General features: G+C 42.5%; 1 protein-coding gene across 3 annotated transcripts in view; it reads right to left on the reverse strand.

Moving 5' to 3' along the window:
- Positions 1 to 132: 132 nt before the first annotated feature.
- The window catches only part of ankfn1a (ankyrin repeat and fibronectin type III domain containing 1a), a 36,902-nt gene continuing 13,894 nt past the window's right edge, over positions 133 to 23,140 (reverse strand). Inside the window, exons 1-21 of one of the 3 annotated variants that reach the window (XM_028477067.1) lie at positions 22,330 to 22,409; positions 21,916 to 22,079; positions 20,302 to 20,336; positions 16,602 to 16,670; positions 15,402 to 15,597; positions 14,531 to 14,741; positions 11,798 to 11,992; positions 11,037 to 11,150; positions 10,743 to 10,840; positions 10,341 to 10,431; positions 7,980 to 8,084; positions 7,802 to 7,901; positions 7,560 to 7,692; positions 6,486 to 6,602; positions 5,086 to 5,292; positions 3,801 to 3,967; positions 3,517 to 3,661; positions 2,806 to 2,974; positions 2,554 to 2,720; positions 1,583 to 1,968; positions 133 to 1,223 (exon numbers count right to left, since the gene is read on the reverse strand). In XM_028477067.1, coding sequence (XP_028332868.1) covers positions 695 to 1,223; positions 1,583 to 1,968; positions 2,554 to 2,720; positions 2,806 to 2,974; positions 3,517 to 3,661; positions 3,801 to 3,967; positions 5,086 to 5,292; positions 6,486 to 6,602; positions 7,560 to 7,692; positions 7,802 to 7,901; positions 7,980 to 8,084; positions 10,341 to 10,431; positions 10,743 to 10,840; positions 11,037 to 11,150; positions 11,798 to 11,992; positions 14,531 to 14,741; positions 15,402 to 15,581 — 3,114 coding nt within the window. In that variant the 5' untranslated portion in view covers positions 15,582 to 15,597; positions 16,602 to 16,670; positions 20,302 to 20,336; positions 21,916 to 22,079; positions 22,330 to 22,409 and the 3' untranslated portion in view covers positions 133 to 694. Of the gene's footprint in view, positions 1,224 to 1,582; positions 1,969 to 2,553; positions 2,721 to 2,805; positions 2,975 to 3,516; positions 3,662 to 3,800; positions 3,968 to 5,085; positions 5,293 to 6,485; positions 6,603 to 7,559; positions 7,693 to 7,801; positions 7,902 to 7,979; positions 8,085 to 10,340; positions 10,432 to 10,742; positions 10,841 to 11,036; positions 11,151 to 11,797; positions 11,993 to 14,530; positions 14,742 to 15,401; positions 15,598 to 16,601; positions 16,671 to 16,742; positions 17,075 to 20,301; positions 20,337 to 21,915; positions 22,080 to 22,329; positions 22,410 to 23,140 lie in introns of those variants that run through there. The other 2 variants (XM_028477065.1, XM_028477066.1) reach the window with 2 other exon arrangements.

Genomic DNA, 23,140 nt, shown 5'->3' on the forward strand with positions numbered 1-23,140 from the left:
CACCTGGGTCAGAACAAACAAACATTATTGGTAAATATGTCACCACATGTCAAAGTGAAGCTCTTAGCCCAGTTTAATCATCACACGGGAAATATTTAGTATAACACGTGAGATCCAGAGCATCCAGTGCAGCCTGATGATTAGAAGCAGAAATTACAGTAAAGACCTGAATCTTTCTAATTTAACATTTCAGTTTCTTACTTAAACTTGAGTATCCTCCCTGATAAGAACCTTAGTGCACGTTTTCATCTGTTGTTTCTGTAATAACTTGATAATGATTGGCTTACCTCCGACACATTTCTAACATCTGCAGGTGAATCCACTCTAAACTGATTGTGGCGTCATTAGAGGAACTCCACGCATTCCTGTGAGGTCAAAGGTCAATAAATAAAGAGGAAAAAATAAAAAATCCTTTCGACACACAAACATCAACAAATAGAGAAACCGTCCACTCTTCAGCAGTTTCACTTCTTAGTTTCACCCTCAGTGACATCATCACCTGTGACATCATCAACCTCAGTGACATCATGGTTAAGTTTGCATTGATTATGTCCAACAGTCGAGGCCTTCGGGTCGTTTGACGGAGTTGAACCAGCAACTTTATTTATGCAGCAGAGCCAGCCAATGACAGTGGGTCCTTTGGTCACATGCTTGTCCTCTGATTGGTCTGTTAAAGGCGTGGCCTACTCACCTACTACAGCGTGCTGCTGAGGATCTCCGACACCTGAGCGTTTGTCTGCTCATCCGAATCCACTTCATGGGCGTGGCCTTCCTCTGGCACCGCCCCCTTGCACATGCCCCCTGCCCCTGCGAGCTCTGCCTCCTGCTTCTGTAAACTCCGCCCTGGGGGTGGCTCCGCAAAGATGCGGCGGGCATGTGGGCGGGGCTCCCGGTGGCGTCCATGGCGGTTATCTAAAATGCACGAGGCGTGGCTGACAAAGGTGGGAGGCGAGGGGGCGTCAACCTGTTTTGTGTACACGCCCTCGGACAGCACATCGCTTACACTCTCGCCGTTGTGGCTACGCAGCCAGCGCTGCGGGCCGCTAAAGTACTGACCACCGTGGCTGCGTGACAGCAGGCGGCGCTTGGTGGACGCGTTGACGAGTGGGCTCGCCTGATTGGCTCTGGAGAGAGAGAGACCCTCCAGAGTCTTTGTGGTGTCGGAGAGGGCCGGGGCAAGCGAGAGGGGAGGGGCAGAGTCCACCGACTGACACGAGCGGTACCTGTGGACCAATCAGAACAGGAGGAAGGCGTGTCACACCACTGTAAGTCAAGCATAGAGCAATGTAGACAAGATAAATAGATCGATACATTTAAAAACGTACACAAAAAACTGTCTCAAAATCAAGGAATTTAGAAGTGAAGATCCTGCAGGGACTCAAATCTGTCATGTATTGCTTGGATGTAGATGTCATTTACAGGTGGAAGTGCAAACTAGGGCACAATCATGTTGAAATTGCTTTCTTACACTGCACAGAATCTGCGGCCCACTAGACATCAAACTACTCAGTATTTGGCCCCTGAGTGAAAATGAATTTGACACCCCTGGCGTAAAGCAAATGTTGTACGACACACACTTCACCTGAGCTCGTGCACGTGCAGTACGTCCGGTGCACTCCCTCCCAGTGCACGTGGGCTCCCTCCCAGTGCGCATGCGCTCAGGTCAGGTGACAGCAGGTCGGGGGGGCTGAGGGCGTCACTGGAGTCGTAGTCGCTGTCGGTGGGCAGGAAGACCTCGGAGGAGGCGTCCTCGTCCGAGCCGAGCTGACAGTCCAACGTGGTCTGACCAGCGGGGGGCGAGAGAGGGCAGTCCAGGGCGGAGGAGGTGGAGTCGGTCTTGGGCTGGGCGGAGTCAGCCCGAGCATTCAGGAGCAGGGAGACGGGAACGCCGCCGTGAGGCTTTTTATAACGAGCAAACTGCAGCGCGTCAGTGAGCCACCGCAACTCGTTACGGGTCTCGTCCAGTTGCTACAGAAACACAAATGTACAAAGATCACACACAACTCAGATCCTCTTACACCAGGTGTGTCAAACTCATTTTAGTTCAGGGGCCAAATACGGATCAGTTTGAGCTTAAGTGGGCCACAGATTTTATGCAGGAACAAGTAATTTCAACATTATTGTTCCCTAGTTTACACTTCTACATACACATAAAATATGTAAGAAACCGACCATATCTAAGTAATAAATGACAGATATCAGTCCCAACAGGATCTTTACTTTACATTTCCTAGATTTTGTGACCAATTTCTATTTATTTAAGGAAAATATTATGTCATAATAACTGTTTAACATTAGAAATGACTTCCAATCATCCAATATAAGCAACGAGAAAACTGTGAGCCGCTGCAAATATTGTTGAGTTAAATTCATTCATGATTCATGTTTTCTCTGTCATTTTTACTCTCTCTTACAGGTTGAATTGGATGCTCCAAGGGGCTGGATTTGGCCCTAGGCCATGAGTTTGACACATGTGTCTTGCAGAGACAATAACAACTTTATTAACGCACAAACACACACACACACACAGCCGTCTGACCCCTGACCCCTCACCTGGATGTAGTCCAGGATAAGCTGGTGTCGCTGTTTAGCCGTCGTTAGCTCCTCGTCACTGATGGCCTCACGCAAAGCCTGCTGGGTAATCAGGGCATCCAGGTCCAGGACAGAAGACAGACGGCAATAAAGACTGATGAACCTCTGCTTATATGAGCAGAAGTGAACTGAAACACACACATCAACATTAAAGCTTAACATAAACACAGTAAGTGTGTGTGTGTTGTGTTGTTGTGTGTTGTATTGTGTTACCCAGCTCAAACATCTGCAGAGGCAGCTGGATGAAGCCTGTGATTGGTGTATACTGCGGTGACGCGCTGGGGGCGGAGCAAACGTCGTCGGCCGACGGCAGCAGCAGCAGGAAAGTCACGCCGTGACCGAGCTCCACCACTTCCTGACTGTAGAGGCGGAAGTGACGCGCCTGTAACACAATCATCATCATCATCCTCAGTGAGAGCGAAACAACATCTATACACAGTGTCATCATTAGAGCGCTCACGTCGTGTGAGATCTGAGCCATGTGCTGAATGCTGAGTCGTTGTGTAATTATAATCCGTATAATTGCTGAGTCATATTTTGATTTGTAATAAACTGCAGAGTTATTGTATAAATGCTAAGCCGTGTGAGATCTGAGTCATGAGCTGAATGCTGAGTTGACGTGTAATTACAAGTCATATAATTGCAGAGTCATGTTTTGATCCATTTCAAAATGTTAAGTCGAAATGAGAGCTGAGTCACTGTACGCTCATGAAGTTATAATATAAATGCTGAGTCATTTAAACTGAGTTGGATTCATAGCAACATGCTGAGTCCTCAAATTAATGTTAAGTCGTGCTGTGATTGCAGAGTCACAGTCAGATTGTTGAGTTGTGTAATTGCTGAGTCACAGTGTAAACGAGTAAAACGTGTGCGTCTCGATAGTTGAAAATCCGGAGTCATCTTTGCATTTACCCAGACACATACCTGGTGCAGCGGGAGGTTGATGAGCTTCAGTAGGGATTTGATCGCTGTCTGCAGTTCGTAGAATAGCAGGGGGGCGTGGCTTTCTGCTCTGGGCTCCGCCTCCTCGCCAGCGGCTGACAGCATCTGGATCCAATCCCACTCCTCTCTGAACACAGAGGCATGATGGGTAATGTAGGAAGCGGGGCATGAAAGAAAGCAGTCAGTGATGCATCGATCAAAGATGTGTGCATGCGTGCATCATAGCGTGTATGTGTGCGTGCGTGTGTCTGCCTGCATTTGTGTACCTGGACACGTTGGCGTTGTCCCGGATACGGCTGTGGCAGAGCATGTTTGGGTTCCTCTGAGACACCAGGACCCTGATCTGATCCACGGAGCTGCTGAGCTTCAGGAAGCCCAGGTAGAGTCCAGGTGAGAGACGGAGAGCACTGCGGCGCTTATAGGACAGGATGTCCTGAGAACACAGAGAGGATAGACCTTTGCAGCAGGGTTCTCAACCCCACTTGGGGTCACGAGACACCGGGAGGGAGTCCCCAGATGCCTTTAGAAACTCAGAATATTTTTTGAACAATTTGAGTCCACTTTTGCTTATTTTTATCCTTTTTCTGCTACTACACCAAACTTGCCATATTTTAACCCATTTTCATCACTTTTTCTCACCATATTTTGCTTCTTTTAATGCATTTTTGCAACATTTCTCCCATTTCTGACACTTCTCCATCAAATTTACGCTTTCAATCAATTTTTTTCCACTATTAAGACATTTTTGGGACTTATAAACCCTTTCCACCACTTTTTCACCTAATGTCACATATGTTGACCTATTATAGTCACTTTTAACCTCTTTTCAGCGTAAGTCATGCTTATTTTTGCCAATTTAACCACATTCACGATTTGTCATGCCTAATATTTGCATGTTTAAACTAATTGTTCCTACTTTTTAAACTACATTACCCCCTCCTCCCCAATTTCTGCCACTTTGAAGCCAATATTGACACTTTGAAACTGTTTTACCACTTTTTCTATCTGTTTTTGCCCACTCTAATTTGCAACTTTTAAAGGCCTCATGTTAAGCTAAATCAACTTTTCTGTGCTTTAAACATGATAAAAGTGCTATTAGGGCTTAAGTGTTTTTTGCATTGATTCCCTCAATCGTTAGGTAGAGGGTGATTTGCTCCTTTCTTACTGCAGGGCGAGCCAAAACACTCCAATTTGATGACGCGTTCCGAAATGATATCACAGATTCATAGAACAATGGACCATCATTTTGATGACTTTATGGATGGTCCCCAAAAAGCTCTTCCCTTTATTCCCCCTTATAGATGGCCCTGTCTCCACATGACTGTTCTTCAATGTTCATGTCTGTGTTCAACCACCTTCAGGTACAGTGGGGGCTACAGGGGCTTTACAAGACATAACACCTGTCTTAAAGCATCCTAAACATATTTCAAACAGTCTAAACCTGTCCTAATACGGTAAGTTAAACACATCCATAGTAAACTAGAACAGAGTCAGACCACTTCAGACTAGACCAGTAAATAAACCAGCAGCAGACCTGGGACAGACTCAGACCTGAATGGTGATGATGAGGATGTCCAAAGCGTGCGGCTCCTCAGGCGTGGACAGAGACTTCCTCTGACTCTGTACTTTAGTCAGGGGGGTCCACCTCCCGCTGCATGCACTGTCCGCCTCCCTGATGGTCACCAGCAGCACGTTGCCATGGCGATCTTTGATGGGCTCGTAGTGGACGCGGCCCAGGTCGGCTGTTCCCAGTAGACTCTGAGGGAAACCAGTTATGAGGACACACTGAGATGGAAAATATTACTATAATATAATACTCATCTAAACTGTTGTTATAATGAAAAACTTTATAGTTGAAGTATTTATAACAGAAGTCTATTATCCATCCATACATCCATTTTCTTCTGCTTATCCGTTGCCAAAACAGTATCCTTAGCAGGGAGGCTCCGACTTCCCTCTCCCTAGCCACTTCATCCAGCTCTTCCGGCGGGATCCTGAGGAGTTCCCAGGCCAGCCGAGAGACATAATCTCTCCAGCATGTCCTGGGTCTTCCTCAAGGTCTCCTTCCGGAGGAACGTGCCTTGAAAGCCTCACTAGGGAGGCGTGCAGGGGGCATCCTAATAAAGGTGCCCGAGCCACCTCATCTGGCTCTTCTCAATGCGGAGGAGCAGCGGCTCTACTCTGAGCCTCTCTTGGATGACTGAGCTTCTCACCCTATTTCTAAGTCTATAATTAAAGTCTTTATAATAAAAGTCTTCATAATTCTAAGTCTCTAAATAAAGTATTAATAATGAAAGTCTCATAATGAAAGTCTAAGTCTTTACATTTATAATCAAAGCCTGTAATTAAAGTCTTAATAATAAAAGTCTATATATAACGTGTTTATAATAAAAAGCTTTATAATGAAAGTCTATCATTAGAGTCATTAAGTCTATAAATAAAATGTTTATAATAAAAGGCCTTATAATGAAAATGTATCATTAAAATCTTTAAAATAAGTCTATATAATTAAAGTCTTTACAGTTAAAGTCTATATAGTTAAAGTCTTTAAAATTAAGTCTTTATAATAAGTGTTTATAAATAAAGTCAACAATTAAAGTGTTTACGAGGACAGTCTATCATTAAAGTCTTTATAAAGCAAGTCTTTATAAAGACGTCTATAATTAATGTTTTAAAAAATGAAAGTCTATAGTAAAAGTCCTTATATTGAAAGTCTTTATAATGAATATCTATTATTAAAGTCTATCAAAGTCAGAGTCAAATCAAACAGTGACGTTACTTCCTGTGGTCAGTAATCTACTTCTTCCGTCACATTTTAAATACAAACACACCTGAAGACGTACGTTTGCTGATGGCTCTTTACTTTTGGACTGTTTAGTTGATAAACGCCAGTTTAAGGGTTAAAACTTGGTAAAATCTGACAGTGGTTGTGTTGATGTGGTCGGGCAGACCTGCAACTGGGCGGCGGCACTGAGCATCTTGTGTCTGGACTGAAGGACGGACGATGAAGATGAGGACACAAAGGTCGTCTGACGGAGCCAGCGGACGTCGTCCCACATACAGGACAGCTGCAGGGAGACAGATGTTAGCCCAGCCCCTAAATGACATTAGCCTCACCCCTAAAGGACATTAGCCAGGTCTCTAAAGCAGTGGTTCTCAACCTTTTCAGCCCATGACTCCCAAAATAAAAGTCCAATAGCCCAGAGACCCCCACTGTAGCTGAAGGTGGTTAAACACAGACATGAACATTGAAGAACAGTCATGTGGAGACAGGGCCATCTATAAGGGGGAATAAAGGGAAGAGCTTTTTAGGGACCACCCATAAAGTCAGCTAAATGATGGTCCATTATTCTATGAATCTGTGATAACCACATTTATTTATTTATCTGAATAATATCCACTGTTATCCAGGAAGTTTATTATTATTAGCGACATACAGTAGTATATAGTCATCTTAAAGATGTAAATCCTTGTTTAATCAAAAATAAAATAGATTAAAAGTGACAGAAAATGGTGGAAAAGGTGGTGAATTGGGATTTTAAAAACTACACAAATTGATTAAAAGTTGCAAATTAGAGTGGTCAAAAACGGACAAAAAAGTGGTAAAAATGTTTCAAAGTGTCAAATATTGGAATAATTAGTTTAAACTGGCAAATAATGGGCATGGCAAGTTGTGGTTGAATTGGCAAAAATAAACATGAAATATGGTGAAAATAGGTTAAAAGTGCTGAAAATGTCTTGAAAGTGAAAAAAATGTGCAGAAAAGGCAGTGCAATTTGATGTAGAAGTGACAGAAATGGGATTCATGTAGCAAAAATGCATTAAAAGGAAAATAAGTTCAAATATTGAAAGTTTGGTGTAGGGTAAAATTAGCTCAATTGGGCTCAAATTGTTCAGAAAATATTCTTAGTTTCTTGAAGGCAACTAGTGACCCCCTCCCAGTGTCTGGTGACCCCCTCCCAGTGTCTGGTGACCACAAGTTTGAGAAGCCCTGCCTCTAAAGGACATTAACCCCGCCCCTGTACCTTGGTGAACCACAGGAAGTCCTGCATCAAAGAGCTGCTGTATGAGTCGTCCACCTCCACAATGGGAATCTGATCCTCTGCTGTCACCAGTAAACTGTCCTTATGGTAGAAGACTGCAGCCAGGTACACCCCCCTGTACACAGAGTGGTACAGTCCGACTGATCAGAACACCTCTCACAGGAAGAACCTGAACAAACACTTCAGGGTTCCATGTTCTCTCGGAGCGAACTATGAAGACCAACCTTTTTAGAGTCTTCACAAACTTGTTGGAGGAGTTGAAGAGGTGTTTGAGACTCCTGGACACAGACTGCTTCCTGCTGGAGTTCTGCAGCTTTGACGGGTCTGAAAACCACAGAAGAAGAAGAGTGGGGATTGACGCTCAGTGATGAAAGTCGTCCTCGCTCGTCCTCTAACACTCACCTCCACAGCAGTAATGTGTGTGCGTCGCTCGGACTTGCTGCAGCAGACGCTCCATGGACTCGATGTGTTGCCTGCTGATCTCACAGCTGTCTGTGTCTCTCCAGGCTGAGGGACAGACAGAGGACAGACGTAAAGTCAGAGGACACAAAGAACAGTCAGAGTACACAAAGAACCATCTGAGGACACAAGAAACAGTCTGAGGACACAAAGAACCATCTGAGGACAAAAAGAACAGTCTGAGGACAAAAATGACAGTCTTAGGACACAAAGAACACAAAGAACAGTCTGAGGACACAAGAAACAGTCTGAGGACACAAGAAACCGTCTGAGGACACAAAGAACCATCTGAGGACACAAAGAACAGTCTGAGGACACAAAGAACAGTCTGAGGACACAAGAAACAGTCTGAGGACACAAAGAACCATCTGAGGACGCAAAGAACAGTCTGAGGACACAAAGAACAGTCTGAGAACACAAAGAACCATCTGAGGACAAAAAGAACAGTCTGAGGACAAAAATGACAGTCTTAGGACACAAAGAACACAAGAAACAGTCTGAGGACACAAGAAACAGTCTGAGGACACAAAGAACCATCTGAGGACACAAAGAACAGTCTGAGGACACAAGAAACAGTCTGAGGACACAAAGAACAGTCTGAGGACACAAGAAACAGTCTGAGGACACAAAGAACCATCTGAGGACAAAAAGAACAGTCTGAGGACAAAAAGGACAGTCTTAGGACACAAAGAACAGTCAGAAACCACAAGAAACAGTCTGAGGACACAAAGAACAGTCAGAGAACACAAGGGACAGTCAGAGGACACAAAGAACAGTCTGAGGACACAATGAACAGTCTCAGGACACAATGAACAGTCTGAGGACATAATGAACAGTCTTAGGACACAATGAACAGTCTGAGGACACAAAAAACAATCAGAGGATAAAAAGAACAGTCTGAGGACAGAAATAAGTCTGAAGACAGTCAGTCACAGTACATACAGAATATTTTGAAGACATAGAGAAGAGACCATCAGACCTAAAGTCTCAGATCTGCATCAGTTTATCTCTGATCCTAAAAACAGCCTCTTGAGCAATGACTAGCGTTTGATAAGTTAACACACACACACACACACACACACACAAAGACGCACAGCAACGGCTCAAGGCCGTAGAGCAGAGATATGAAGAAAGGAGTCGTGACAGAGAACAAAAACCAAGTTCACATTACGCACACGCACGCACGCACGCACGCACGCACGCACGCACGCACGCACGCACGCACGCACGCACGCACGCACGCACGCACGCACGCACACACACACACACACACACACACACACACACACACACACACACACACACACACACACACACACACACACACACACACACACACACACACACACACACACACACACACACACACACACACACACACACACACACACACACACACAGAAGAGGTTGTTCACTTCTGTCAGTCGGAGTTAGTATTGACTAGTACAGTTTTTTCCAACACACTGAAATTACATCCATAGCAAAGTTATTTTAACTGACCAAAACTCAACTCTCAAATGAAATCAGAGCAACCGTAGTTGATAATGTCATCAACCATAGGTTGACAATGCGAGAAGCTGGACAGAGAGTGCAGCCCAACCTGAGCCGTTTTACTGTCATCTCTGTCATCTGGACATTTAGACTGGAGTACAAGTTTCCTGTACAATTTACTCTACTGTGGGGGAAATATCTTTAGGCTGCATTGTCCAAGCCATATATATATGTTTTTTGTTTTTCTAAAGGTCTGAGAGATGCAACCATCTTAAGATGAGAGTGCTTTACATTATGTCCAACAGTGTGTAGTTGGTTCGACAAACATCTGGAAATATGCATGACGTGTGTGCCACTTGGTGCAAAAGTTTGATTTAGACAATGCTATATGCAGTTTTGTTTGCAGTGCTTCATTTTGCAGGCTATAGGAGGTATTTTGCAGTTTGGGTGTGTGGTTTTGTGAATTGTGTTAAGTATTTTGATAAAACCACACTAGTTTGCAAAATTGTGTTTTAGCAATTGGAAAAAATTGTAATTAATGGATGTTTAGATTCATGATCAATGAACGACAGTCACAGGAGGCTGTGCAGGACTCTGTGGAGACTTGGTCCTTCTGCCTTGGGTTAAAGCATATGTGTTTCAGCATTGAGCTGTGTAAATAAAGTTGAATTGAAATAGCTTCCATTAAACAACCAAAGCTGACAGTGAAAAAGACTGATTCCATGAGTGAAAAGTAAACTATAGCTTTGTTTGTGTCCTGTTGGGAGTGATGTGATGATGAGGATGGTGAGGATGAAGAGGATGAAAACTCACTGGAGGGCACGGCAGAAGGAGGGAGAGATGGGGTGGGCCGACCCCAGCCCTTCATGTTGTAGGCCGACACCCGGACGAAGTAGAGCCGACCCTGAAACACACAGAAAATGAATCAATTCTTTTAATGTTTTTACTTTACAGTTTGTGAATAGTAGCAACTTTAAAACGCAACCAGGTCCACTTGTGTCAACAAACTGATAGATTAATATTATTGGCTGATAATTGATCAATAATCATCTGTTTCAAAAAAAAGGTGGTGGGACCTCCTCGGTTTGTATTGTCGGCTGTGTTTTGTGGTAAACCATCAAAACAACCCGGGGAGAGTGACTAGTTTACACGCGGCATGGCTTTCCTTTAGCGTATGGTTACCATGACAACAGAGGGGAGGAATGCTGTGGTTACCGTGGTGAGGCCAACGATGGTGCACTTCAGACTCTGCAGGTTATCGACGATCATCTCGCCAGCAAGCAGTGAGAAGTCCTTTAGACAGCTCCACTCCACTGTGCACACACACACACGCACACACACACACACACTCCTTCAGTATTGTTTTTTTTTTTTTTTCATCTTTGACTTCTACAGCTTTGTTGCGATTGGACACCAGCGTTATAATGAAGATTTGATCATTACTTCCTGTAGTTTGACACGTATGTAACAGTAATAAAATAACATGAGACATTTTATTAATTTTATCACCTCTGTATCTGGTCACCACAGCCGAGTTTAGACTCTGAGGCTCCTGGAAGGTGACGGTCAGAGAGCTGCTGCTGCACACGCTCAGGCGGACCATGGACGGGACTTCTGGCACACCTGAGCAGGGGCACAAACATCCTCATCAATTTTGTGTATTTTTGTTGTCGTGCTGTATGTTTTTGGAGTCACTTTTGTGTATTTTTTTTGCAGTTCTGTATATCGTTTGTTGCAGTTTTTTTGCTTATTTTTACCTTTTTTCTGTAACTACACCAAGCCATATTTTTGTTCCATTTAATGCATTTTTGCTGCATTACTCCCATTTCTGCTACTTCATCACCAAATTTCAATGCCTTTTCAACACATTTTTCCACTTTTAAGACATTTTTGGGGCTTAAAAACCCTTTCCACCACTTTTGCTTATTTTTTGCCAATTCAACCACATTAACAAATTGAAATGCCCAATATTTGCGAGTTTTATCTAATTGTTCCTACTTTCTAAATTAGATCACTCCCCTTTATGCCGCTTTTAAACCAATATCGAGATTTTGAACCTTTTTTTTACCACTTTTTCTGTCTATTTTTGGCCACTAATTCGCAACTTTTAACCAATTTCTGTAGTTTTTAAAATCCCATTTCCCCATCTTTTCCACCATTTTTGTTCTCTTTTAACCCAATTTATTTCGGTGTCTCTCATTTTGAGCGACTGTCTATACAGGTCTTGTGTTCTTGTGTTTCTGTAGTAATAGACGATGTGTGCGTCTCACGCGCGTGCTGGAAGCCCGTCCTCATGCGTCTGTAGAGCCGTGCTCTCCACTCCCAGGCCTTCAGCTGTTTGTCTGTGTGACACTCCTGCAGAGTCAGTCCGTCTCTCTGGGCCTGAGCGGACAGGTCGGCCGCTCGACGCTCAGCGTCCTCAGAGAGGAGCAGGAGGAGCGACTCACGGCTCTCTGCACACAGGACTACACACACACGCATGCACGCACGCACGCACGCACACACACACACACACACACACACACACACACACACACACACACACACACACACACACACACACACACACACACACACACACACACACACACACACACACACACACACACACACACACACACACACTATATAAAGAAAGATATTATAAAAATAAATGCAAATTTAAATATATGTACAGGGCTGCACACAGAGATCTGCGTAGAACTTAAGGAATGACGCGCACCCACACACACACACACACACACACACACACACACAGCAGGCGACTGTTTGCTCTTTGTCCGTGTAAAAGGTGAGTGGGCTCATAAATCACTTATGTGTAATTACTGTGAGTTTACACGCTTCGCTGTGACAATCTAGACCCCGAACAACAAACAACGTGGAGACAACAGTTTGGGTTGCCATGGAAACTACAGTATGACCACCACACATACTATGAGGAAAAAGAAGACCATCACAGCTTCAAAAGCCTGGAACTGAACCTGTGAGATGATGGATCCACAGATCAAAATGTTCTTAATAGAGCCAGGCCTACAGTTTAAACCTGGTTTAGCTAAGCCGTCCGTGACCACACTGGCTTTTCCTATTTCATCAAACTCTTCTCAGCTTGAAGCTTCTTGTAACTCACAATTAAGTAAAATGACATTCATGAGACTTGTGAGTGTTTGATGAATAGTTTCTTGGAACTAAAGCACTAGACCTGAAACTCAAATGAAAGGAGGGAGCAGATCAGCTGTGTGCGCCGCTGGATGTCACGTCCAACACTGCAGACGCTCCCGATGCAGGTGAGCTCTGCATGTGAGGTGTAGCACTGCTCACCTCCCAAATAGCGATAGTGCTCATGGATTTTCTCATCGGGGAGCCTTCGCTCTGCCCCGTGACTGTCCCTGAACAGCCTGTCCCTCTCTGTATATTCAGAGCTTTCTCATTATTATTCTATGGATCCTCAATGAATGGACGGACTGTGCGGTAAACGGAGGTGATGGATACCCACGTATCCTTATATAAGATATACATAAAGACTGATCATTTCATGAAAAAGTACAGTACACATAAGACAAAGATTATATTGTCATTTGTATCAGCATTTACCATTCTGTTTAATTTCCTTTTAAAATACCGTCTCTAAGCATAACAAAAGTCTTTTTGACTCTTTTTTCCTTTCATAGATCTTTGTTGAGTGTTTTAAAGCATCACTAAATGACTTCATTCAAATTGATGACGTGGTTTCATGAGAGTGCGTCTGCAGCTTAAGCCAAGCCTGCTGCTTACACCTAGTCAGGAGCAGGTTTGTGCCACAGACTGTGTTACTACGGTAACTAAGGTGTTTTTTCTTTGATGAAACGGCCGTTCCAGTCAGAACTTGGCTTAACGGAGCCGCAATATCTGGCTAAACCTGACTTAACCCTGAGCTGGGTTTGAAGAAATACCCCCCAGGTGTCTGATACTCATCCAGCTGCTGATTGGGTAGTAAACAGTGAACCAGAGACGGGCAGCTTTTATCACAGTGGGGCAACGAAAATGTGATTTATCTGATCTGATGGTCACATGATCATTATTCATGTCTGCATTTAGAGTAATGAACAATCAGCATTAACACAGGAAACAAAGGGTTTGAGTCAATTTGTGTTTATTTTTGTAGTCATCTTGTGTGTTTTGTGTAGAGGTCGAACGTAATCAGATTTTCAAAGGCCGACGCAGAAAAAAAAATGGCCGATATTAAAAAAAGTCCATACATCAGTCATTTTGTGCATTTTTGTTGTCATAATTTGTTCTTGTTCTGTCATTTTGTATATTGTAGTTGTTGTAGTGCGTGTTTTTGGAGTAGTTTTGTGTATTTATACTGTCATTCTGTGTGTTTTTATTGCTGTTTTGTATATATTTCTGTAATTGTGTGTATTCTAATTGGCGTGTTGTGAATTTTGTGAGCTATTTTGTACATTTGTGTTGTCATAATTTGTTTTTGGACTCACTTTTATGTATTTTTATTGCCATTTTGATTATTTCTCTCTCACTTTGTGTATTTTACTTGTCTTATTGTGTGTTTTTGGAGTAAATTTGTGTATTTTTTTGCAGTTCTGTATATTTTTCTCCTATTTTGTGTATTTTTTGTTGCAGTTTTGCATATTTTTCTGTCATTTTGTGTATTTTAATTGATGAATTGTGTGTTTTTAAAGTAACTGTATTTTTGTTGCAGTTCTGTATATTTTTTTTGTCATTTTGTGTATTTCTGCTCTTGTATTGTTCTTTCTACTTTTTAATTAAATTTGTGTGTATTACATTAAGTTAGGGGCCACACAGAATTAGTCTGAGGGCTGCATGCGGTTTTATTTATTATTTTCTTTATTTTGAAAAAAGTTACTTCCACTTTCATGCTCACATTTCCTTTAAATTAATTTGACTGCATTAGACTCCCTCAGTATCAGTATCAGATACCAGTACTGGTTCCAGCTGACAGTCCCAGTATAAGCTCTCAGTGTAGATCTGATGTGATTTAAACTCACAGTGAGGGCTTTCCTTGCCGCCAGCCTTCAGCAGCAGCTTGGCGATGGGCGTGTTGTTGGTCATGACGGCGATGTCGAGCGGCGTCAGTCCCTGACCGTTGGGCGTGTTCAGCTCCAGCTCCTCGGCTGAGAACTGGTAGAGGAGCATCTGCACTGTGTCCAGGTCCTGTTGCTCCACGGCCTCCAGGAGACAGTCACTGCCCTGCATCGTCTGAGAGGAGGAGAGCGGAGTAGAGCAGTGGTTCTCAACCTTCTTCGCAACTTAGACCAAACTATTGATTATTATTGAGGAATCCCCTTCCGACCCCCGACAGAAATTGGTTGAAAGTTGCAAATTAGAGTGGGCAAAAACAGACAGAAAAAGTGGTAAAAAGGGTTTAAAGTGTCAATATTGGAACAATTAGTTTAAACTGGCAAATAATGTGCATGACAAATGGCGAAAAGAGGTTAAAAGTGACAATAATGGGTCAACATATGTGACGTTAGGTGAAAGTAGTGGAAAGGGTTTATAAGTGCTGAAATGTCTTGAAAGTGAGGAAAAATGTGCAAAAAAGGCATTGAAATTTGATAGAGAAGTGGCAGAAATGGGAGTAATGTAGCAAAATTTGATTAAAAGGAGCAAAATATGGCAAGAAAAAGTGATGAATAAAGGTTAAAATATGGAAAGTTTGGTAAAGCTCCAGAAAAGGGGTAAAAATAAGCAAAAGGCTTAAATTGTTCAGAAAATATTCTTAGTTTCTTAAAGAAATCTGGCGACCCCCTCCCAGAGTCTCATGACCCCAAATGGACTCCCGATCCCAGGGTTGAGAACCACTGGAGTAGAGGAGAAGGAGGATAGAGGTCAGAGACGAGCGTAAGACGGACGACTCACAGACGTCTTTCTGATCCGGTCCGTCCTGCTGAAGAAGTAGGTATCTTCGAAGGAGGCGGGGCTTCCCCTCAGCTTCTCCGATAGGTTACGGTAGAGGCGTTTGGCGGCATTCGGGGAGGCGGGGCCTCCGGGGCACTTCCTGTTCTGTGACAGCTGCAGGCTGCTCACCGGCTGAGCCATCACAGGGGGGAGGTGTCTAAAGAGAAGGGGGGAAGAGCTTGTCACTTGACCAATCAGAATCACAGCAGAGGGTCCCGCGGTATCACCTAATGACACCAGTGGGCGTAAAGGGTGTTTTCACAGTCATAGTTATATAATTCTATTTTGATTTTTTCCATATATTTTTGTTTTATTTGCTCTTCAATAGATTATTTTAAAAACTAACAACAGGAGGCCTGGGGGCCACATGCTACCCTTAAATTAAATGCAAAAAAAGACAGAATATTTTATATTTTATATTCTAACTATAACAAAATAGACAGACATTCCCAGTCGAACCAAAAACAACAAATACAAAAAAAAGCAGTCATAAACAAAATTAACAAAAATATATAAATAACACAATAAAAATATACAAATTGAGATAAAGATGAGAAAAATGACAACAAAAATACAAAATATTACTCCAAAAACACAATATGACAACAATGATGCAAAACGTTTGTTGCAAAACACACAGAATTACCCAAAAGGTTGCATAAAATACACAAACAACAACAACAAACTATGAGGATATTAAAAAAAGACTCCAAAAATGCACAAACACTTTGTTTTCTCCTGTATTAATGAATGAATATTGATAATGAATTTATTTATTCTATTTCAATTTGATTTATTGTTACATCATAACTGCTAACAGACCGTTGGGTAAATGTGAAAATGTGAAGTACATGTAAACCAGGTTAGAGCGGAACCACACAGGGAAAGGAACGCACTAAGACAGAGGTCTCCAACAAATGGGCCGTGGACCGGTACCGGTCAGTGGACCATTTGGTGCTGGGCCACAAAAAAATTGTTTCTCAGTTTTATTTTATTTCATTTTCATGTATTTTCAGGTAATTTTATCTTGAAAAAACTATTGGGTAAATGTTTATCAAATTGTGAAAGACACACCAACCAGGTTAGAGCGTTACCATGGCAGTGATAAACAACCAAACAAGCTGCTTAACGTGTGTGTGTGTGTGTGTGTGTGTGTCTCACCTGTCTAAACTCAGTGTAGACCTGATCAGATCATCTCCTGCTGATTGGTGACCGAAGATTCTGTCTGACCTGAGAGAGAAAAGCGTCACCGTTACACTCACACACCAACAGACTGGAACACAAAAAGGACTCTCTGATGACCTGGGTTCAGTTCCCCCTCAGATACCCCCGGATCTTCAGAACCAGCGTTGGAACATGCTAATGGTTCTCAGGTTCCTCAAATTCTCTTAGACCCTCCACCGATCCTCTCCCCATCCCCGAGACCATTTCTGAACTCTTCAGACCTCCCACAGACCTTCTCATATCCTCAGACCCTCTTAGACCTTCTTAGTCCCCGTCCCCAAGCTCTTTCTGATCTCCTCGGACTTCCTAAAACCTCCTCAGACCTTCTGCTGGACTTAGTCCTCACGCAGGAGTTCTGTCCTCAGTTCAAGCGAGCCAGAGAGTAACTCAGCTCTGCAGCGGCAGCGAGCGTCTGCTCACTGCATATACACACACACACACACACACAGAGGAGGGGCTCACAGGAGGACGTTTAAGGAGAACCTGCAGATGAGAGCATTCAGTGTAAAACAGTGAGCAGGAGGCGGAGCTCCATCATTTAATCAGACTGGGACTGATTCCCAGTCTGATTAACACTGGGAATCAGACTGGGACTGTGCGCGCAGTGAGCAAGTGGCGTGAAAGAAGGTTCAAAGGAGCATGAATCATTGCATATATGAAAACCAATGATATTTGCAAGCGCTCAGTTTTTCTGCTGCTTATATTGCATGATTGGAGTCATTTTTAAAGTTAAACAGTTGGAAAAATTCCAAATTCTTACAAAATACTTCAATTTTTTCAAATTATTACATAATATTTCCCTTAATTAAATAGAAATTGGTTGCAATCGGGACTGATATCTGTCACTTATTACTTAAATATTGTAAGTTTCTTACACATTTTGTGTTTTATATGTATGTAGAAGTGCAAACTAGGGCAATGTTAAAATTACTTGTTTTCCTGTATAAAATCTGTGGCTCACTGGAGATCAAACTGCTCCGCATTTGGCCCCTGAACTAAAATGAGTTTGACATCGCTGCCTTAGGTTATATTCTTCTAGAGCAGCACGAGATAAATGAACACTTCCATTTCCACTAATTGATGATTTCGGTCGCTCCAAGAGACCCAATCTGGCACAATAAAGCAGCGTTTCACCTCGGCATGCCATAGTATCCTTTTTCTGCATCTTTGTCGCGCTAAACTAAACACTTAGTGCTCATGTCCGAGCACGGCCCAGCCGGTGTTAAATTATGTAGAATTATGCTGCATTTGACCAGCCCCTCCGGGTGGTTGACAGTGAGTCAGCTACAGTAGCTGATGGTGGCTTATACGAGGCACACAAAATGACAACAAAAACACATGAAACGACAACAAAAACACACAAAACAACACAAAAACAGATAAAACGAGAGAAGAAATAAATAAAATGACAACAAAAATAAAGGAAATGATAACTAAAGCACACAAAACTAGAATAGGAATCAGAAAGGATTTTATTTGCCAGGTACAGTTTAACCTTGGAGCGTCTGTCTGCAGAAACTTCCTGGTGATAGATAGATGAGGCAGCCTTGGATAGCTGGCTTTGGTTGGGAGCCAAAAGCCAAAATTTAGGCTAGGTCAATTTCAATAGCCTTGTGTCCCGGTTCTCTCTACATTAATCCAATAAGGTGGCCTTAACTTGCAAGCCGGGCACTCAACTTCTCCAAGTTGGTTACAATTCCGTGTAAACGATTCAAAACCAGGTCCTGCTTGCTTTTGAGTTCATTCATCACATGAGTCTGAGTGTTGAGAGCCCAGCCCCATCCTTCAGAAATGACTGGCAGCCTTTCCAAAACAGTTGCCAATGCAATATGGAGTTTGCGATAGGTCAGAAAGCTGCCAGCTCCAATCAGCAGCATGCCTGCTACCATAATTCCAATCATGAAGATGTTTTCCACGTCTTCCACTGGGTCCATGGGTCCAGTGCATATCCAGCCGCAAAAGTCCCGGTTGGACACGCAGGCTCACCACTGCCCAATCCTTTTGTCGAAAAAATTTGATCGATTGCATTGAGAGACCAACTGATCAATTCCATAATTCCAGTTTTGAATGAGATGCAAAGAGAGGCTCCTCTTAGATTCACAAGACCAGACGAAACAAAAGCAGCAACAAGGACAGATACGGGTGGGAAGAGAGGAAGGGAAAGAAAAAAATGCGACCACCTTCGTCGAGTAGCAGAGGAAAAGACAACATAAAAATCCATAAAGACAGAAGATATATATAACAAGAACAAAAACACACAAAATGACAGAAGAAACATATAAAATGACAACAAAAATAAAGGAAACAATAACTCAAGCCCACAAAATGACATAAAAATGTACAAAATGAGAGAGGAAATACATAAAATGACAAAAAAAAACAAAAGAAACGATAATCAAAACACACAAAACGACATAAAATGACAAACAAAAGCAAACAAAACAACGTAAAAACGTACAAAATGACAAGGTGGACCGACTTTAGTCACGAGGACCAGCTTGCTCCCCTAACGGTGCTGTAAACTATAGTATCTCTGTGATATAAACATGCTATTACTAAGTAGTACCGTTGCTGTAGGTAGGATAACCTTGTTAGTGTCATCATATTTTAGCTACAGAGTGGGACAAAGACCACAGACATTAAATTAGACATATAAACCACAGAGGGTTATATCATACGGTAGACGTTTTTATATCACACTATGATATCTAGCATTGCTGTGGACGGTTTGTTTCAGGGTCTGCTCTTCCTTTCACAATAAGAGACATCAGCTTCCATTCAAACAACTGAGAGTGACAAGCAGTTTCTGAGCTAAAAAAAAAAAAAGTTGTGCAGTGTGTGATTCAGCAGCCCAGTCGTCATTAAACATCAGGCGTGTGATGTGGTCTGCTCAACGGTTGCCGTGACAATCATCTGTCTTCACATCCCTCACAGCCACAGTTAGGCAGATTGGCTCAGAGCTGCTGCTGCTGTTTCCAGAGCAACAACAGGTGAGGAAGAGGAGAAAAAGATGAAGATGGTTACTCCCTGACCCGCTCGGAGACGAAGCTCCACTTGGGTTTTTACAATGAAAGCCCTGTAGTCAGTGGTGTCTCGAAACGAGCAGTCGCTGATGTGAGTCGTGATGCTGCAGAGGAGAAGAGTCTGTGTGTGTGTGTGTGTGTGTGTGTGTGTGGGGGGGGGGTTGAATGGAGCAGATTTGATCTGCACAAGAGAGCAGCAATACAATACATCTCTACCACCATGGCAACTCACAGACATGCAATTATTGTTAATAGCTGCTTTGGGCCCTTAAGCGTGTGTGTGTGTGTGTGTGTGTCAATTCACTGTTTTGTAAAGGTAGAACATTGCATTGCGGCATTCTGGATTTATTGACCTCTCACACACACACACACACACACACACACACACACACACACACACACACACACACACACACACACACACACACACACACACACACACACACACAGAGAGAACATTTGAGAGGGTAAACAGATGCTTTCTGAGCTGAGAGTAATGTGGGAACATAGAGTGTGTTAAAATTGCTGAGCACACACACACACACACACACACGCACACACAAAGAGCAGAGACTGTTTCCCTGACTGGTAGAGAATGAGAACCTGCAACTCACGTGTTTCCGTCGTACCTCCAGGGGGCGCTCAGGCTCTGAGAGACAAACAGAGAAGCAGAGGGTCATTTACACTAAGGGTGTCCCAATCAATCCAATATTGAAATCAGCATAGAAATATCAGATTATATCGTCATGGATGTCAAATCTTCAAAATAATACATATTGTTTTTATTTTTCAGGGTCTTTTCTAGATCAGTTTTTCTCACACCTTGTTGTTGACTATTGTTCTCTGTTGTTTAGAATTATTTGTGCCATAGTATAGAGTCATCTTAAAGATGTTAATCCTTGTTTTTAATCAAAAATAAAATGGGTTAAAAGTGATCAAAATTGATAGAAAAGGTGGGAAAATGGAATTTTAAAAACCACAGAAATTGATTAAAAGTTGCAAATTAGAGTGAACAAAAACGGACTGAAAAAGTGATTCAAAGGGTTCAAAGTGTCAATATTGGCCTAAAAGTCATTAAGGGAGGTGGAAAAAGTCCTCAAAAGGTTTTGAAAGTGGAAAACATTTACAGAACATGCATTAAAATGAGCAAAAATATGGCAAGAAAAAGTGATAAAAATAGGTTAAAATATGGAAAGTGTTCTCCCCAGTGTCTCTGGGGTTCAAGGTTTAAAACCCCTGGTCTAATGTTAGCTTTAGCAAATGTAGCTAACGGCTGCTGGACATTAAATCTCGTGTTTAGAAACAAAGCATGTTTGTTTCTAAGCATTTCTGCTCTGTATAAATATGAAATATTTATAAATGACAATAATTTATTCCATTAACAGAATTAAGAATGTTTGACAAGAATTAAGGACGTTTAATAGCCTGTGATGACATGTGACTAGGAAAAGACGATGAAACGGAAGCACAATGGAAATGCATAAAATCTGAAAAAGAAAATTGGGGAAAAATAAAACAAAAATTGGAGGCTGTACACTACATATGTCAAACTCAAGGACCGGGGGCCTAATCCGGGCCTTTTGATAATCCAATTTGGCCCTCAGGAAAAAGTTAAAATGACACGATATTTAAGTTGTAGCTATCTTTGTCCCTCCAAATACACAAATTTAATAAAATGACACAATGTTTGCTGGGCTTTTGTGCTTATGTCACACGACTGCAGTCATATTTTATTGCAAATTGTGGAAATAACTGTATATTTTTCTGAATTTCAAGTATTTTCCCACAAAACACTTCAAAAATGATTTTTAAAGTGTTTGATCTGACTAATATCTGTCACTTGTCACTTGAATATTGTCAGTGCCTTTCAAACTGTATACATCAGTTATACGTGGAAGTGAAAACTACAGCATATTACATTTTACTTTATTTCTAACTAATCTGTGGCCCACGTGAGCTCAAACTGGACTGGATTTGGCCCTTGTGCAAAAATGAGTTTGATACCCCTGCTTTACACAGTGAAAAATGACTTCAGCTTAAATATATTTTACAATAACGTGTTTTGTATTTTGTATTGTATCAGGAACGAGTCATTCCTGGCTCCTAAAAAGTCACGTTTTTCAGAACTAAAGAATATCTACACATTCCTGTTGTCCACAGTTTGAAACACACACACACACGCACACACACACACACACACACACACACACACACACACACACACTTACCTGGATGCTCCTCAGCTTCCTTCGGCCTCTCTCCAGCCTCCTCAGCAGCTTCACCTGCTCCTCGGCTGAGTCCGTTTTCCTCAGCGCCACTCGATCATCGCTCGCTCGCACAGGTGGACTCCTCACAGGACGATCAGGTGACCAGAAGTCCCTCTGCACCGAACCTGGACAGAAACCAGAGACGACACAATGTTACTCAACACCACCCACGTGCACACACAGACACACACACACACACACACACACACACACACACACACACACACACACACACACACACACACACACACACACACACACACACACACACACACACACACACACACACACACACACACACACAGACACACACACACTTGTCGCAAACACAACAGTGAAACCTTCCCATCAGATCGCAGCTTTACATGACATCACCTGCACTCCTACGACCTGCAGGACTGCAGCTCTCTAGGAAAGCAGACACGTCACATCCATCAGTCAGTGTCAGTATGAGACTCAGTCTACCAAAGTGGTTTCCATGGTAACTTACTACTTATGAAGCACTACATCCAGATTCACTTTGTCAGCGCAGCAACAGCCTTTGTGTGTGTGTGTGTGTGTGTGTGTGCGTGTGTGTGTGTGTGTGTGTGTGTGTGTGTGCGTGTGTGTGCGTGTGAGCGCTCTCAGTTTACATTATGAAGTTTTAATGTTTCAGGTCAGGTTATCACCTGTACTGAAACCTGACACATGCACATGCACACACATGCACACAACCGACCCTATAGTCTTTGATCACACCTCCCTCTGCTGGATGTTTGCTAGAATCTGAATCCAGTTTTATCCAGTCTGGATTCAATTTGAATCCAGTTTTGACCATTCTGAATCCAGTTTAAATCCAATCTGAATCCAGTTTTAATCCAGTTTTAATGTGTTTAAACACACAGCACAGTGTGCAGCACTTTGAAGCTTTTATTGATAATAAAATAAATGTACTGGAATTATTGAAGTCATTTTTTCTATTTTTATCATCTTCTTGTTTTCAGTCCAACTTTCACACCTGAAAAAATCAAAGCTTTGAAAAAACTGATAGTGTCAGACATATGATGGAAAGGTAATCTGTCCAATCAGGAAGCTGTTTATCGGTCCACTGAAGGGTGGGACTAAGCAACAGGAAGCAGTGCCCACAGGGAGAAAACAGGGAGTGTCACGGGAGCACGTCTTTTTTCTACTTTTTAATTCTAAACAA

This window comes from Gouania willdenowi, chromosome 19 (genome assembly GCF_900634775.1).
Source record: "Gouania willdenowi chromosome 19, fGouWil2.1, whole genome shotgun sequence".
Lineage (NCBI taxonomy): Eukaryota > Metazoa > Chordata > Actinopteri > Blenniiformes > Gobiesocidae > Gouania > Gouania willdenowi.